The sequence below is a fragment of the Rhinolophus ferrumequinum genome, chromosome 7 (genome assembly GCF_004115265.2).
Source record: "Rhinolophus ferrumequinum isolate MPI-CBG mRhiFer1 chromosome 7, mRhiFer1_v1.p, whole genome shotgun sequence".
Lineage (NCBI taxonomy): Eukaryota > Metazoa > Chordata > Mammalia > Chiroptera > Rhinolophidae > Rhinolophus > Rhinolophus ferrumequinum.
The window spans coordinates 63,710,564-63,725,705 of NC_046290.1; the positions used below are offsets into that span (position 1 = coordinate 63,710,564).

General features: G+C 38.3%; 1 protein-coding gene across 1 annotated transcript in view; it reads right to left on the bottom strand.

The window, feature by feature from the left end:
• Positions 1-301: 301 nt before the first annotated feature.
• Positions 302-15,142, bottom strand: part of ELL2 (elongation factor for RNA polymerase II 2) — a 68,886-nt gene continuing 54,045 nt past the window's right edge. Inside the window, exons 6-12 of the mRNA XM_033110197.1 lie at positions 13,451-13,575; positions 13,203-13,290; positions 10,818-11,388; positions 7,629-7,695; positions 4,017-4,188; positions 1,977-2,021; positions 302-1,883 (exon numbers count right to left, since the gene is read on the bottom strand). Coding sequence (XP_032966088.1) covers positions 1,767-1,883; positions 1,977-2,021; positions 4,017-4,188; positions 7,629-7,695; positions 10,818-11,388; positions 13,203-13,290; positions 13,451-13,575 — 1,185 coding nt within the window. The 3' untranslated portion in view covers positions 302-1,766. The remainder of the gene's footprint in view (positions 1,884-1,976; positions 2,022-4,016; positions 4,189-7,628; positions 7,696-10,817; positions 11,389-13,202; positions 13,291-13,450; positions 13,576-15,142) is intronic.

Here is a 15,142-nt window from a genome sequence, read left to right on the forward strand (position 1 = left end):
TTTAATAATGATTGTGCCAATTCTGAGGTAAAAGGAAGAGCACCACGGGATCTCAATGCTAAAAGAAATCGAGTTTCCTAGAAGTCCATGCTATATAGAAATCTCATTTCCGCAGTAAAGTTATAGTGCACGGGGTCTTGTTTCAGGCTTTGTATACTTTTACTGTATTATCTACTCTTTCCAGTTCATGTTTTAGAAGAACTCCAAAGAGAAAAGTCCATCTACATGCTCTCTCGGGTTTTCTAAGATACTAACATTTTCTGGTTTACGGGGATACACACAAAGTTATTTATGTATTTTTTGGATGCTGGAGACAAACATCTTTATTAAAGATACTACCAAAATTTTGGCAAACATTTCAAAACAGATTTGTAAACATAATGCTTCCCTTTTTAACTGGCAGCACTTTGAAAAAAACAATACGATAAGACAACACAACTTGAATCAACATTAGTTCAAAATCCTTATATTTTTGACATAACTTATGTTCCCACATGATAAAACAAGTGATAGTTTAAATCAACGTCAACAGATAAACTCCATGAAATGAAAGTTTGTGCTGTTTGATGAATCACAGTATGTTATGGTAAATATATCCACTCTTTTTTATATTCCTGGCACCCAGGATGAAAAAAAAACTTTAAATATACATTTCATGTAAGTAATAGCTTCTTTGCATATCTCTCTTCAAAAAATACTTTATAGCAGTATATAAATAGGTTACCTACACATTTAATTTTATAATTTTGCCCCAAAACTATAGATCTGTTTCATTTTCATAACATATCAATTTTGCCCAATAATAAAGCTGACAAACTGTTGAAATGGAAATGCTTTTGTCTTCCACAATAGAAGTAGCAATTTGACAGAAAAAAAAAACAACAAAAAACCCTACAGTAACACTCGTCAGTTGTTTAACCTGAGCGTTTGGCCTACTGAAAGTAGCAGCTTTTTTTCCTTCACGCACGCTCACATCCACGCCACCTCTGCACACACAGGTCGCGCACACGCTTTCAGACGCTGGTAGGCCACAGTGTGCTTCCCACTGCTCCAGTCAGGTGGGAAGCAGTGTAGCTAACGATTCTCCACACTCTGTACACAACTAGCAAACACCTTAAGGCAACCATTGCAATGGGGGGTTAACCTGCAAGGCGGGTTTACAGTTCTGGATCAGGTCAGCCTGTACATACACATGTACATACTTATACTTACTTATATACCTTCCTATTTCTTAACCCTCCAAAACAATGTTTTCATTTTTTCGTATTTTTGTGCAAATTTCTAAATATTCTACCATTTAAGGCAAAGAGTTTGCATTAAGAAAGGTCAGAAAATAGGCTTATGTTTATCCAAAAGCATTTCACCTTGCACATTACTTTTTTTTTTTTTTTTTTTTTAAACACACATAACTTTGAAGTATGGACATTGGATCCCCAATATCTAAAAAAATCATGTCTAATGACAAGTTTTTTAAGGGAGTAAAAACTAATTTGAAGTGTAGATACTGGATCCCCAATATCTAAAAATATTTACTTCTATTGACAAACACAAGTCTTGAGGGGGAAAAAGGACCAGAAAAAGCCGCTTCAAAAATGCAGGGAAGCAAAGTAAAATGAAAAAAAAAAAAAAAAAAGGTAACTCAAGTTTACAAACACAGAAACTTTTAACAGGCAAAGTTTCATTTTTTTTAGAATCTTAGAGTAACTCATTTGGAATTTTAAATAAATAAGCTTCAGTTTATTCACATCTTCTGGTCAAGCAGAGTCCTAGTGCCATGACTGCGCTTGCTGTTGGTCAAATTCACCTATTAGTCTTTTGATGTGAGCCAGCTTGTTATGAAGATATTCGCATCTGTATTTTTCTTCATGGTAATTGGGACTAGACTGCGAATGACAAAAACAGTGAGGCATTAGGTTGCGGAATTTGTAACACTTTCCAGCTATAGGTCAAAAACGCCCAACAGTGCTGATACCTACCTGCTTGATCTTCTGATATTCTTGTAAGACTTCTTCATGAACATTCTACAAAATTAAAATTAGAAATCAGAAGTGAATTTTTTTTTCTTCAATATAAACAGCCAACACACATTTGGCATGTGTGTGGGAAATACTGATGACAGGAATGTAAATTGCTATAATCTTTAAGGAAGGCTATTTGGCAACTGCTATGAAAATAGCAAATGCAAAACTGACTCAGCACTTACACTTTTCTTTCAGATTTACTTGTACTTGAGTGAAACGACGGTGTAGTTACTGATTGCAGGACTGTTTACAAAGCAAAAGACAGTAAACAGAAATCTAAGTGTTCACTAATGCATACAAAGCATTACTAAAAGGACATTAAAAGGGGGAAAGTGTTTATATACTTATATAAAAAATTCTCTAAGCTGCATTATATTGTTTAGTGAAAAAAGCAAAGTGCAGAATCATTTATATAGTTTGATATTGTTTGTTTGAAGGAGGGAAATAGAATATTATTATATTCTGAGAATTTCATTACTTCTAAGATATACATTTCTTCTCATTTGAATGAAATCTGATAAATAATAATGTATCATAGTTTAACTTACTGGGACATAAGACAATGATATATCTTATAACTGATGACATCTTAGAATCAATTACATATGGTATATATGTGAATTTGCTTGTGTATATACATCTTATACACATACACACACACCCATACCCATGAAAGAATACACTGGAAACCAGTACTACCGATTGCCTGTAGGGAGGGAAATTAGGTGGCTGGGGAAAACGGCTAAGCCTTATGTACCATATAACCTGAGGTATGATGGATCTAAGCAGTTTCCAAATGCTTACATTTATTTTGCACAACTCTGTAATCACCTCATTTTATGGATGGGGGTTTTGAGGAATTAAGTAACTTGCCCCAGGTCACACAAGTATTAAATGGCAGAGCTGGGAATCAAATCTAGGCATTCTGGCTCTGGAACCTGCTCCTAACCACTAAGCAATCTTGGAATTACATTTTAAATATAATTATAGTACACCGGTAAATAACTATATAGAAAAAAATCCCCAAACCAACATATCACCGACCTCTCGCAACCCTAAACATCAACTCCTCTGGCAAAATCTCCTCCAATTGTAGGCAGCTTGTTTAAGAGATCAGGCCCACTGCTGGAGGACGTAAGGAATCTCTAGGGCATAGGGCACAGGTGCCCTCAGGCTGATTTCCCCATTGTGGGAAAATCCATCATTCTCACTGAGGTTCCTGTCAGAACAGTGGTAGTGGGCCGGATGGAGGCGCCATCCATGCCTGTGAGGTGTGACCGAGTTATCTGGCCTACACAAGGAGGGAAACATTCGTTTATATTAGTCATTTTGCTAAGAACTATGAGAATACTCAGGTCAGGCTTCTACTGCTCTTTGTAAGCTGGAGTAATGTTACCACTCAAAGGTGGTGAAAACAGATTAATACCTGTTAACACATGTCAGTCTCTGGAATAGCTGGAAGCGCCAAGCTCTTCTTCACTTAAACCCCAAACCTCTGTGGTATTAAGCCCCCTTTATATTCGATGTCTGCATTTTCCCTATTCTGTGCCGGATTGAGGTTTTTTAAAAAAATTAATTACAATATTTTCTTGAAATAGCAATTCTGGGTAATTGTAGTCTGAGCTGAGTTGGCAATGCAATCAAGTATTTTGATGAATCCCAAATCCAACATTTTTTTCCTATTTAGTTGTGTTTGGTATTTTTCTCGATACACATTATAGTAAATGTATATGTCACATATTTTATACATATTATGTTATATAAAAAAATAGTTATTTTTTTTCCACTGGCAGAAAAACACATTCATTGTGTTGACTTATTTTCGATAACTATTTCCAGTATTAGTCCTAGCTAATTTTCAATGAAAGCCAAAAGCGGCAGAGAGGTTGGTCAGTGAGACTTGCTCTGAAGGCTCATAGGATGTGTGGGGACGGGCGGGGCAGATATAGAAAGGAACACATGACGGTCAGTTCATCTAGGAAGAAACATGCTTACCTGATACTCTTTGGAGCCCGGAGAAAGTCGCTTTCGTTGGGCATCCAGGTTGATAAATCTTCTAGCTACAGTCTCCATCCTGGCGTGCAGGGCCCTGTACTCATCATACTCCGCGTTGAAATCATCCTTGTAGTTTTGGCGTTGCTCGTAGGAGACGATAGCAATATATTTTCTAATAAGGAAAAAAAGAGAAAAGATCAATGGAGAGTAGTTACAGAGTAAACATAATGCACGAACTGCAGATTAAAACCAAATCTCTAGAAACCATATCCACGCACGTTTCCCTAGATCGAATGGTGCTTTGGCCACTGTTTGCTGCCCCATCGCTCCTTCGGAGACCTTCCAGGTGAAATGATCCCACAGAAGAGCTTAAGAGTTTCAATGAAGGAGAGTAAATGTAAAAAAGACACGGTGGCAGTGGAATTTAAGTACAACTATGTGAAAAGAAAACAACACTCACATAGATCTAGCTTCCTAAACCTTTCTCTACCCAAAATAATTCATTATCACACTAGCAGCAGAGGCCAACCATCTCTTCTGAGACTCATGGAGGCAGGAGAACTTGATGGATGACGTGAAACCAGGAAAATGTCACATAGTGACTAAGTGCTGAAGTCAAGCTCTCTTTAGACCTGCTGCTTTCTGAGAAGGAGTCTATTTTCTGGCCTTTCACGTCTGCTGTCATCTAGCTACCTAGGGTGTGTTTCCTCTACCCCTTTCCTCCTGTTTCTGACAAGGCAAATACATAAAATACAAAAGGGAAATCGTTCCTCAGTTTTTAAAATCAGAAACCACCAAAAAAAGAAAAAAAAAGAAGAAAGAAGAAAAGGTATATTTCTTTAGTTATTTTAAAACATTTAGATGTCATACTCTGTAGAACGAAAGTCAGTGTTATACTATTAGTCTAATATACTTAATAAAAATGTCACAAATCCATTTTACTTCGGAGTGTGAATACTTCTAGGGACCAGGTGAGTGAAGGCCATTTCCCTAGAGTGTCAGTTTATTCAGTGTAAGTAAATTAAAACAGCACTTTCATATTAAAACAGAATTAGTATTATTTGTTTGTGGATCGGGAATGGGGGTTACATCCGGGTCTGGTCTTGCACTCTGTGCTTGCTTCTGTCATGGAAGGCAAAATTCCCTTGACTTTCTGGAGATAAAAATAGAGATTTCAAAGCAATTTCAGGCAGGTGGCAGGAGCTTCAGAATGCCCCCAGGGGGTACATAACATTCTTCACGGCGGGACAACCTTGGGGTTTAGTCCTCTCCAAACTGGTTTTAGATAATCCGACTAGCTCTATTTAAAATGCGATAGCAGAGATGCCTGGGTGGAAGTGGGAGAAAAGTGCTGCGATGAGCAAGCTTAATGTTCTCATCAATATTTCTAGTCACGCTGAGGTAGATGCTGTGTTGGATGCATTTTCTAAGTGTAACCGAGTAGTAGTATGCGGATTGAAAGCTGCCCTGCTTGTGTCTTTGCTGTGAAAGAAACACAGCCAGCCAACAGTGAAGCGGTCCTCTCCAGGCATGGGCTGTCCTGACTACATCACAGGGAGCCCCGTGGGGAGAAAGTGGTCCCTGGGGAGAAGCATATGTAAGCAAAATGGCTAAACTGATCATACAACTCAGGTTCAATTTGTTATACAAAATGTTTATCCTGTTTTCCCAAACCACACTCTTAGCATTTCATTTAATAAATTCCTTGGGAAAAATAACAAACTGGCCAACGGGTGTGTTGCTAATATAGAAGATAATTTGATTATACTGGCATTTTCATGAAAAGCATTTTACTAGTTGTAACAAAAATTGTGAGTCCTACAATTGGTTCTTAATGCAGTGATGGAATAAAATTTTAAATAGTTTGGATAATTCACAATCACAAGTAGCAAAAATATTCTTATGTAAAAATTAGGAATACTGTGGTTAAATATGAATTATTCAGAGGCTGATGAGTAAGGTTTTATAGTATGGTCTTTTGGTTTCTTATGAAGCAACTTAGGTTTAAGTTTTATATTTTTGGTGATTTTTCTGAAAATTCATGCTTTCTCACCATTTTTAGAAAAAATTCTCCATATAAAACCTAGTTTTTGGTTAAAACAAATTGCTTTTATTTAAATAAATTAAACAAACGATCACATAGGCTATGTACTTTCGTGATTTTAAAAGAGCTAGGAACAGGACAAACGTATAGAAATGCACTGAAGCAGATGTAGCAACCATCCTTAGACTGTTTAGTTAAAAATTTTATTTAAGATACAGAATTAACTGATTAGGCTGACAAAACAGCCTGAATCCATGGAGAAAAGGTTAGAATTATTTTTCAGTCTCCCCACATGATCTGTCATACATAACAATATATATCACTATGACAAAAAAGAGGAATTCAAAATCCATCACAAGAAAACAAGAACACAGTCCTACAGTTGTCATTTGAGGGGGGTGCCTGCCTTCACAGGACTGTTAAGGTGAAGTGGGTTTGCAGCTGGAGAGGTGAACCTCCTCGTGAGTGGGGAAAGGTACTGTCCCCCACCCGACCCTTCCTGAGCCAACTCGGTGGTGGCTGCTGCCCCACAGAACTCTCAAATCATACAGTACCTCAAAGGAGAGAGTACTCAGCATGGTTTCTTGGGTTCCTTTTAGTTAAGAGGTGAAAAATCAGCATTATGGTTTCATGCTGCATCATTCCCCAATAAATACAGCTTCACACTACTGTTAAGCAAAAGTAACGCATTTTAAATGTAAAATGTTCTCTACTCCGGAAATGAACATTTCACAGGACATGGTGGGCTAAATAGCATAGTTTAACTTTGTCCACCGTGAGATGCTATTAAATGGAGATAAAAATGTTCGTACAAGCCCAGATTCCATTTTCCATTCTACATTCAAACTATTCCGCACATTTTTTCATTTTTAAAGCTATCGACAGTCAGATCTGTTTGTCAGATCTTTCACTCTCCATTTTTCCAGCTCTTGCAACTTAATGATTTTCTTCCTATAGAAGACTTTGAGTCTGTAAAAAAGCTAGAATTATGTGTCCAAGTTATAATTTCTGTGATAACCAGTTACAAAAATGTCCCCAGCTCAGCGTTTAAAAACTTGTTGTCATAACAAGAAAAACATTATAACCTGTACTAAAGTGAGGTGACCAAATTTTACCATTCTCTCCTCTTAAAATTAATTTGATGGCAGAACTTTATTTAAATAAAAACCAATCTGTCTTTACTTTGTATTAACTGTTGGGGTTTAAGCACTTTATCAGTAATATGCACAGGGAATGACTGTGCATTGATAGACTGTCAGCTTTGAAGAGTCAGATCCCTGAAATCTTCCATAATCAAATGCTTGGCCTGGCCCCGGAACAAAGGACAGGCTTCTCTATACTTACAAGGCCACCAAGCAGAGCTCAGAGAAGGGGAGGCACAACCTGCTCAAGCTGACAAGGGTGGAGGGGGACAGGCAGGCTTAATGGCAGCCTTTCAATTGCAGGGGTGGCTCCAGGACTCTATTTCTGGAACTTCTTACTTTTCTGATTTGCAAATTAGGGGAACAGAATTGGCAAACTTTCTAAAATTAAACAGTCCTCTCCCACTGGCAGACATCTGAACTTACATCAAATAATCGGGCAGTTCAATTGTTGAAGAAGGCTCCGTAGGGGCAGTGCAACCCTCTTTAACTCCTACGGAGAAAAAAGAATTCAAGTGTTCACCAAACAGTATGGTTATAAAATGCCTATAATTCTAAAATAGATCAGAAACATCTGGAATACTTTTCCTCAAATTCTATTCTTCCATCTCAATAAGCAGCAGTGAGCAAGGAATACAATTGACCGGGAACAATGGAGGCCCTATGAGCAGGGCCAGCAGAACTGACGCCAGGCATTGAAAGCACCCGGCGTCTGCAGTGTCTGCACAATGAAGGAATTCCATCTCAGCCCAAGGTCAGTCTTCTATTCTCTCAACAACAGTGGTAGCATCTGCCCAGCAATTCAAAGACTGTGGTGGCAGATGCAGCCAGACAATGGGAGATACAAACTTTACATCAACATCTACTGTTCACAGGATTCAAACAAGGCAGATGAGACGACGAAGTCAGGTAGCAGACTGTTTCGGTCACTGTATTTTTACTGCTCCCCTTTTGGTATGCAGACAGGGGACCTGGGTAGGAGGCTTTCCCATCGGCTTAAAAGTAAATTAAAACAAGTTATTACTGAATGCTGATTCACACTCCTCTAATCTCTGACCCTCATAATATCACAGATTTGTTTTTAAAAGGACAAATAAATAGATAAACAAACTGCTAGTCATTCAGGACTATGCTGTGAAAGTGGGTAAAATCCCTCAATATTCTATTTGACTGCACCATTTCTAAAGAAGGTATGTTTATTAGACTTTTTACTAGGGTAATTTTTTTTTTTGTCACTCAAAATAGAATTAAAGTAATAACTCAAACCCTAACCCTGCCTGCTGGCAAAACATACAAGTTTAATATAAAACAAAAGTAAATATCTGACAATTTTTTGGTTTAATATTTTAAACGATAAAACACACTAAACAAGTTATGCAGATTGTGGACTTATTGTTCATATTCTCACTCTCTTTCTCTCTCTCTCTCTCTCTCTCTCTCTCTCACACACACACACACACACACACACACACACACACAGCAGCCCCCCCTTATCCACAGGCAATATGTTCCAAGACCCCCAGTGGATGCCTAAAACTGCCGACAGGCCCAAACCCTATACGTACTATGTTTTCCCCTAGACATACACATACACTTCCTGGCTTCTTTTTGGACCGTCTGAATTGCCTGCATCACTACTCTGGTGCTAGGCGGCCATTGTTAAGTCAAATGAGGGCGACTTGAACACAAGCCCTGGGATACCCAGACAGTCTAACTGAGCCGATACTAAGTGACTGACTGCAGGTAGCATATACAGGGTGGAGATGCAGACAAAGGGTTGATTCACATGCTGGGTGGGGCGAAGCAGGACACTGAGGTCCCATCACATTACTCAGAAAGGTGCACAATTTAAAACTCATGAATTATTTCCGTAATTTTGCATTCAATATTTTTGGTATGTGGTTGACTGCAGGTAACTGAAACCACGGAAGACAAAACCATGGATAAGGGGGGGACTACAGTATATTTGATTTAGCGTTGGATCAAAGAGCTTGTTTCTACAACAGCCTGAGTCTTAAAGGAAAAGGCATCAAGTGCAGTCTCTGGCTTCTCTGTTGCCACAGACACCAGATAAGTTCCCACAGATACAGGGAACGTGGGTCTGGATCCGTCCTCAGTTTGTGATGACCTCAATCGTCTTTGAAAGGTTCTGTATCTTCAGTGAAGGACTGAGAGACTAGGTCTGCTTCTCCAGACCTCGGGCTCTGAGAAGGCCTCCCCATACTGGGATCCGGTCCTGCCATCACTCGCCTCTGACTCAGGACCACCACCTGAGGGGGGAAGTGTGGACAGTGGGGTGTACGCAGCAATCTGGTTTACTAACTCTGAACACGAGGTTTTATTACCTCTTGCCTTTTCCTAACCTGGCAAATTCAAGTAGGATCAAGTTTGAGGGCAAAAGCTTACACCTATCTCTTGGGCCACAATGTAGTATGATACTGATCTAAATATGTCAACAGATATTCTTTGACATGCAATATACTTAATCGAGGTCAAAAAGGCGCACTGTATCACACTATTCTACAATCGAACCTTCTCTCATATGGTGAAAATGGTCAGTAAAATCTAAGGATTATAGACTTTCAGTATTCCGGGCAAATTATAGAAAGACCTTACTCCTTAAACTCTATTCATTAAAGTATTTTCCCGGGGGATTTTTGCTTACTTATGCTGGGTTTAAAACTGACAGCAATGCGAAGTAAAGGGCTTGGGTATTGTATGTGCTGGCATGCAAGACATTAAGTTTTGGAGGACAACTCTTTTTTATTTTTAAATAAGAAAAATCTAATTCTGTCATTAGACTTTAAAAATCATTATACCTCAGGTAAGCCGTCTTTCTGCTGGTTAACTTCTCTTCAGAGGTAAAACATTATTTTAAGCTTCTTTGAGTCTCTAGCTATTTGGCTTTTAAAGCTTCCAAAAGCTTGAAATGATTAATTTTAGTAATAACAACTGATGTTACTTTACAAAAACAGTGTTCTCAAAGTTGAAAAAAAAAATCCTTAAAATCTCTCCAGCTCATCGCCAACAGCCTTGCATAAGACAAATTGCTTTTACTCTGAGTGCAGATGACATCACGGACCTGCAAATGTAATTTTACCTTGCCTGTTTTATAAAGAATTTGACATTTCCCCTGTGCTGATATTAATTAAAGCAAGGGTGACCCTGTTTCTTTGGCAAAGAAGGAAATGAGTATTTTTATTGCCAATTGTGTGTCTGGTTAAGTCAGTTCAAGACTGGCATTAATAGGTCATGCTGAGGCTGCACCATGACAGTTATGGAAAAGAGCAACAAAAGCCCACCTTCCAGAAGGGGTCTCTGGAGGATGACAAGAGTCATTTTCAAATGTCACCGTCTTACTAACAAATATTGAATGTTTTATTAACATTAAAGTAACAAATGCCTAACAGTTGGCTGAAAAGAGACCCAAAATGACTGCTATAAAATGCAAGAAAAAAATCTGCTCAAAAGCACACCACTAAGATTAATGACTGCACGGTAGCTTATTTGATGACAAAGCATTACTAATTATAAACAGTGTGACCGCACACTCATGACAGGCCCCTCTTCCCATTTATGCACGTGTGAAGCCGGTTTATACACGTTGTCACATACCTGCACTGGAATCCGGACTGGAGTTGTTTAGCTTGGCAATTTCCTCCTCTCTTTTAAGGTCCTCGCCCTTTTCCTCAATCATCTCAGTGTCGTGCTTCCTTATTTGGTCCTTTTCCTTGTGTTTTTTAGACTTCTTTTTGGACTTTTTGTGAGACATTGAATGGTTTTCTTCCATAGGTGTTGGACACTTTAATAGAAGTGAACCAGGGGGTACGGTTTCCAGAGAAGTCCTAGAGGTATATTTGTCTTGCTGGTCCTCATAGATACTCCCGTTTTGACTAAAACTGTCGACAGGTAGGTCTTGAGTCCCCCGGCCTTCTGGAGTGCTAGGGGAATTGGAGTTAGAATTTACAGTCTGAGGAGGATTGGAGACGGGCAGGTGGGTTGAAGGCAGTGGTGGGGCAGTGGGGATGGCAGCTGCTGCAGGGGGCGGCAGGAGGCCTGCAGCAGATTTTTCACTGGTGGAATTCAAATGACCATTTAACGTTGGCGGCACTCTATTTGTTAGGTGAGATATTCGAGCTTTTTTATTCATTAAAGGATCAATGAAATCTGAATCTAAAAGCCGTTTCTGGGGGGAAAAAACAGGAAAATATATGAGCCAATCTGCACTAAAACTCAATATATGCATCACTGGTTACCATAAGAACAACTGCATAATTTTATTTACACTTGAGTTTATCACTGGTGTTGTATTAAACATTTCTCCAAGCTTAAGCAAAAACAAACAAGCCACAAAAACAAAAGTGAAACAAATTGTCATGTCTAATGCAAAAAAGCAGAATCTGACAAATACGTATTTCTTGGAGTGCTTTTATTTTCCGATCATACAGCCCCACGCTAAGCTCCTTGAGAGACTGTGCCAATTTATGTGAATTATCCCACTCCGGAGTGTATTAAATAGAGGTGGCTTCCTTCCTCTGATGGCCATGGCTGACCTAGTTATGTTAAGTGAGAGGAGGAAGCAGTTTGTACCATTTCACTGTCAGAAGTAATGGGTAGGTAAAAAGCAATAAGCCTACGCCTATTTAATCTCCTCTGATGTGCTGAGATGTTCCCGTTATTTGTATTTCGGCTGCCATTTATTATTTCACGTGCCTGAAGATGGGAACAGCCAGCCAGCATTTTCAGAGTAATTTCTCTAAGTATCTTTATCTTTGTTGAAAGACTATTGATTTTTCTCTCCCTTAAATATCTCTTCACTGGTTTGGGAAATAAGCCTTAATAAAGCCACATAATGATATGGAATTACTGTTTCAAAAAAAAAAATTTAAATCATGCTAATATTAGCCTAATCCAGCAACAACAATAATAGTATTTAAATTAAAAAGGAAATTCAGACAGTTGAAAAGTATGAAGCATACATCCAACGAAATACTGTGGCTTCAACTTCAGCTTGAGAGAAAATAAGCGAATCATGCCATTCATTTATTGTGTTTTCAGTGCGGCACCTTTGCTTTGGCACCCAGTGTATACTAAGATCAGAACTCTAAGCGGCTCGTAGTAGTTGGCACTGTCCTCGAGGCTTCTGTAGACAGTGGACATGCAGGGGCTGGATGGCTTTCATGTTGTTGCTCCTTGTGCCTCACAAGAGGTCGCTAACATTTTCTGACGTGTGAATAGCGTTGGCCCAGGGCAAGCTCACTGCTGTCCACACAGCTGTCCTGTCTCCCCAATTCTTGGGAGGAGGGTCCAGAGAGAGAGCAACAGAGAGATCCGTCCCACCGTCAAACCCAAAGACCCGGGAAACCGAGAGAGTTCAAGGCTGGCCAGGTCCTCTGAGAACCACACAGGCTTAAACTTGAACACTATGCAGGATCTCCCCACCTTTTTCCAGGATAAACTGAATCTCTTGGGGGACACTAAACTGGATTAAAGTCGAATTGGAGTATGCTGATTGGGATCTAATCAAAAAGTGCTTTATGAAAACATGTATGAAAATGGCAGATTTTTTTCTTTATTAGCTTATTTAAAAAACATTCTCCCCCAAGAATATTTTCCTGGAATATAATAAAATTATATATATCAGATAAAATTAAATATCTTCAATTTCCTATGTAATCTGAGACTGGGTATGGGACTGGATACGTAGAGTAAGTGAGCAAGTAGATACTCATAAAACACAATGTAACCTATGAGAATGGAAAAGCAGGTAGACATCAAGTGCTTTGACAAGCAGTGCTGTGCAGTGGAGAGGAGTTCTGGGCTGACACCTGGGACCCGAATCCCAGACTAAGCTCTGCCATGAACTGGCTATGTGACTTCGGGTTGGCGAGCTGTGCAGCTTCGGTGAGCCTGGCTTCTCTCACATAGAAATCAGAGGGCATGAACTAGACTGCCCCTACGCCCATTTCAGGACTATGATTATATAATTTCATAAAATACCTGAGGAGAAGATGCAGTGTCTCTGCTAGTACACACAGGAGATTCTGAGTGGCTGGTGCTGGCAGCATTCTGACATGGATTTAGTTTTCTGTGAAGAACACACATGTTCAGTTATGGAGACAATTTTTACAGAATCACAATAGAAAGCTTACCCTTGCTTCTCTTTTCCTGTCTCCCTACTAAAATAACAAGGACTAAAATAACTACTTATTTGCATCATTTATTAAAGAAAAAAATAAAGAATTTACCTTGAGAGCACTGACTCTAATGACCGTCTGTCTATTTCATTGTATCCAGGCCAGTCTCTTTGAAGCTCTTTAAAAACATAATCCTTTAAGGTATATGAGAGGTCCTTAGGATTCAGATTGGCGACCTGGTACATGGTGTGAAAAGACAGCATTAGATCCGTTGGCTATTTCCTAACCTAGAACAAGCAACCTTTTGGATTTATACTGAAAACAATTATATCAACTGGCCACAAAGGGACTGCTAGTTTTGCATATGCCAGATCTTAATAAATGCTGCTCAACTTCATTTGGGGAATTAAAACTTTATATACATAGTTAAATTTTTTCCCTGAATGGCCCACTGCATTTGTCATATTTCTAATCAAATAGTAAGCACGAAGGCAAAAAGTAGAGGAAGATTTTTTTTTAAATCATTTTTTTCTAGTCAAAGGAATCCCAAAATAGTTATGTTATCAATTTCATCATCATCATTATTATTCATTATTATCTACTTTTGCATCAGTAAAAATCTTTGGTCACTTGTATGAAGTAAAAACCCAACAGTGCCCAAATGTTAGGTTATAAATTTTCCCTTCAGTATCAACACAAATTATCTCCATAAATAGTATGGATTCTGATAACTATGTTTGCCACTTTCTTGGATAGCTAAGCTTGCTCCTTGTAGCTGCTGGTTCTCCTGAAGAACCACTTATTCAAAGTCCTTGAAATTCCTGAAAACCGATAAATGGAAATATAAACCAAAACAACCCTCAAATTACTGTTATTAGCCAGGGCAATTTATTCCCAGTGTAATCTTTTCTTATCCCTTAACTACAATTCCTAGAGCACCCATGTCTAGATTCCATTAACAGCACAAATGTACAAATTGAAGTGCCAAACCAAGAGTTATTTTTAAGGCTGGTAGAAAGGTATTCCTCCTGTCATTTCCTACTGGAAAGGTCTTTTTAATAACTTGACCTCTTTCTGTGTTTTTTAACTATCAAATATATATGCTGTTCTCAAAGCTCAGCTGAATACTAATCTAATGTTAATGTTGTTATAAAGTAGAAAATGGTAGGCTTATCTTAAAATTCAAATTTGCAAATAAATTAATATGATACAACCAGATTTCTCAAAATGGAATAAATAAAAACAATCTTTAGATTTTCTATTATCCTGAGCACTATACATACTAACACCCCAGAACTAGAGATTATGGTTTTACTCTTTCATATAATTTAGTGTCATGTTTGAATGTTAAGAGAGAATAGAAGAACAACTTTGGAAATGTTACTGCTTTAGAAAAAAAGCAAATAGATGGACTACTTTCATTTATGGTGGATTTGAATGCTAAGCAACATTTATGACCCAAAGTCAGTATGAAAAATATAAGAAGTTACAGTCTGACAAATTGTTGGCTTTAACAAAATTAATGACCTACTTTTATACTTAAGTTTGTGATTATAAGGTAACTGATCAGAGCTAATACTTTATATATAAGGCAAGTGACTGATCTCAACATACCCAATAGTAGAAAAATGCAAAATACGGGCAACAGAGAGTAAAAAGGGCAAGACACATTATAAACTATTTAGTAGGTAAAAATATTTTAGTTTACGCCAACCAAAGCCTGATACTGCATTGCACAAGTTCACTTATATAAACCAACAAAAATTACAGCAATAGTTTTTGTGGTTTAAGACTAAAAACAGA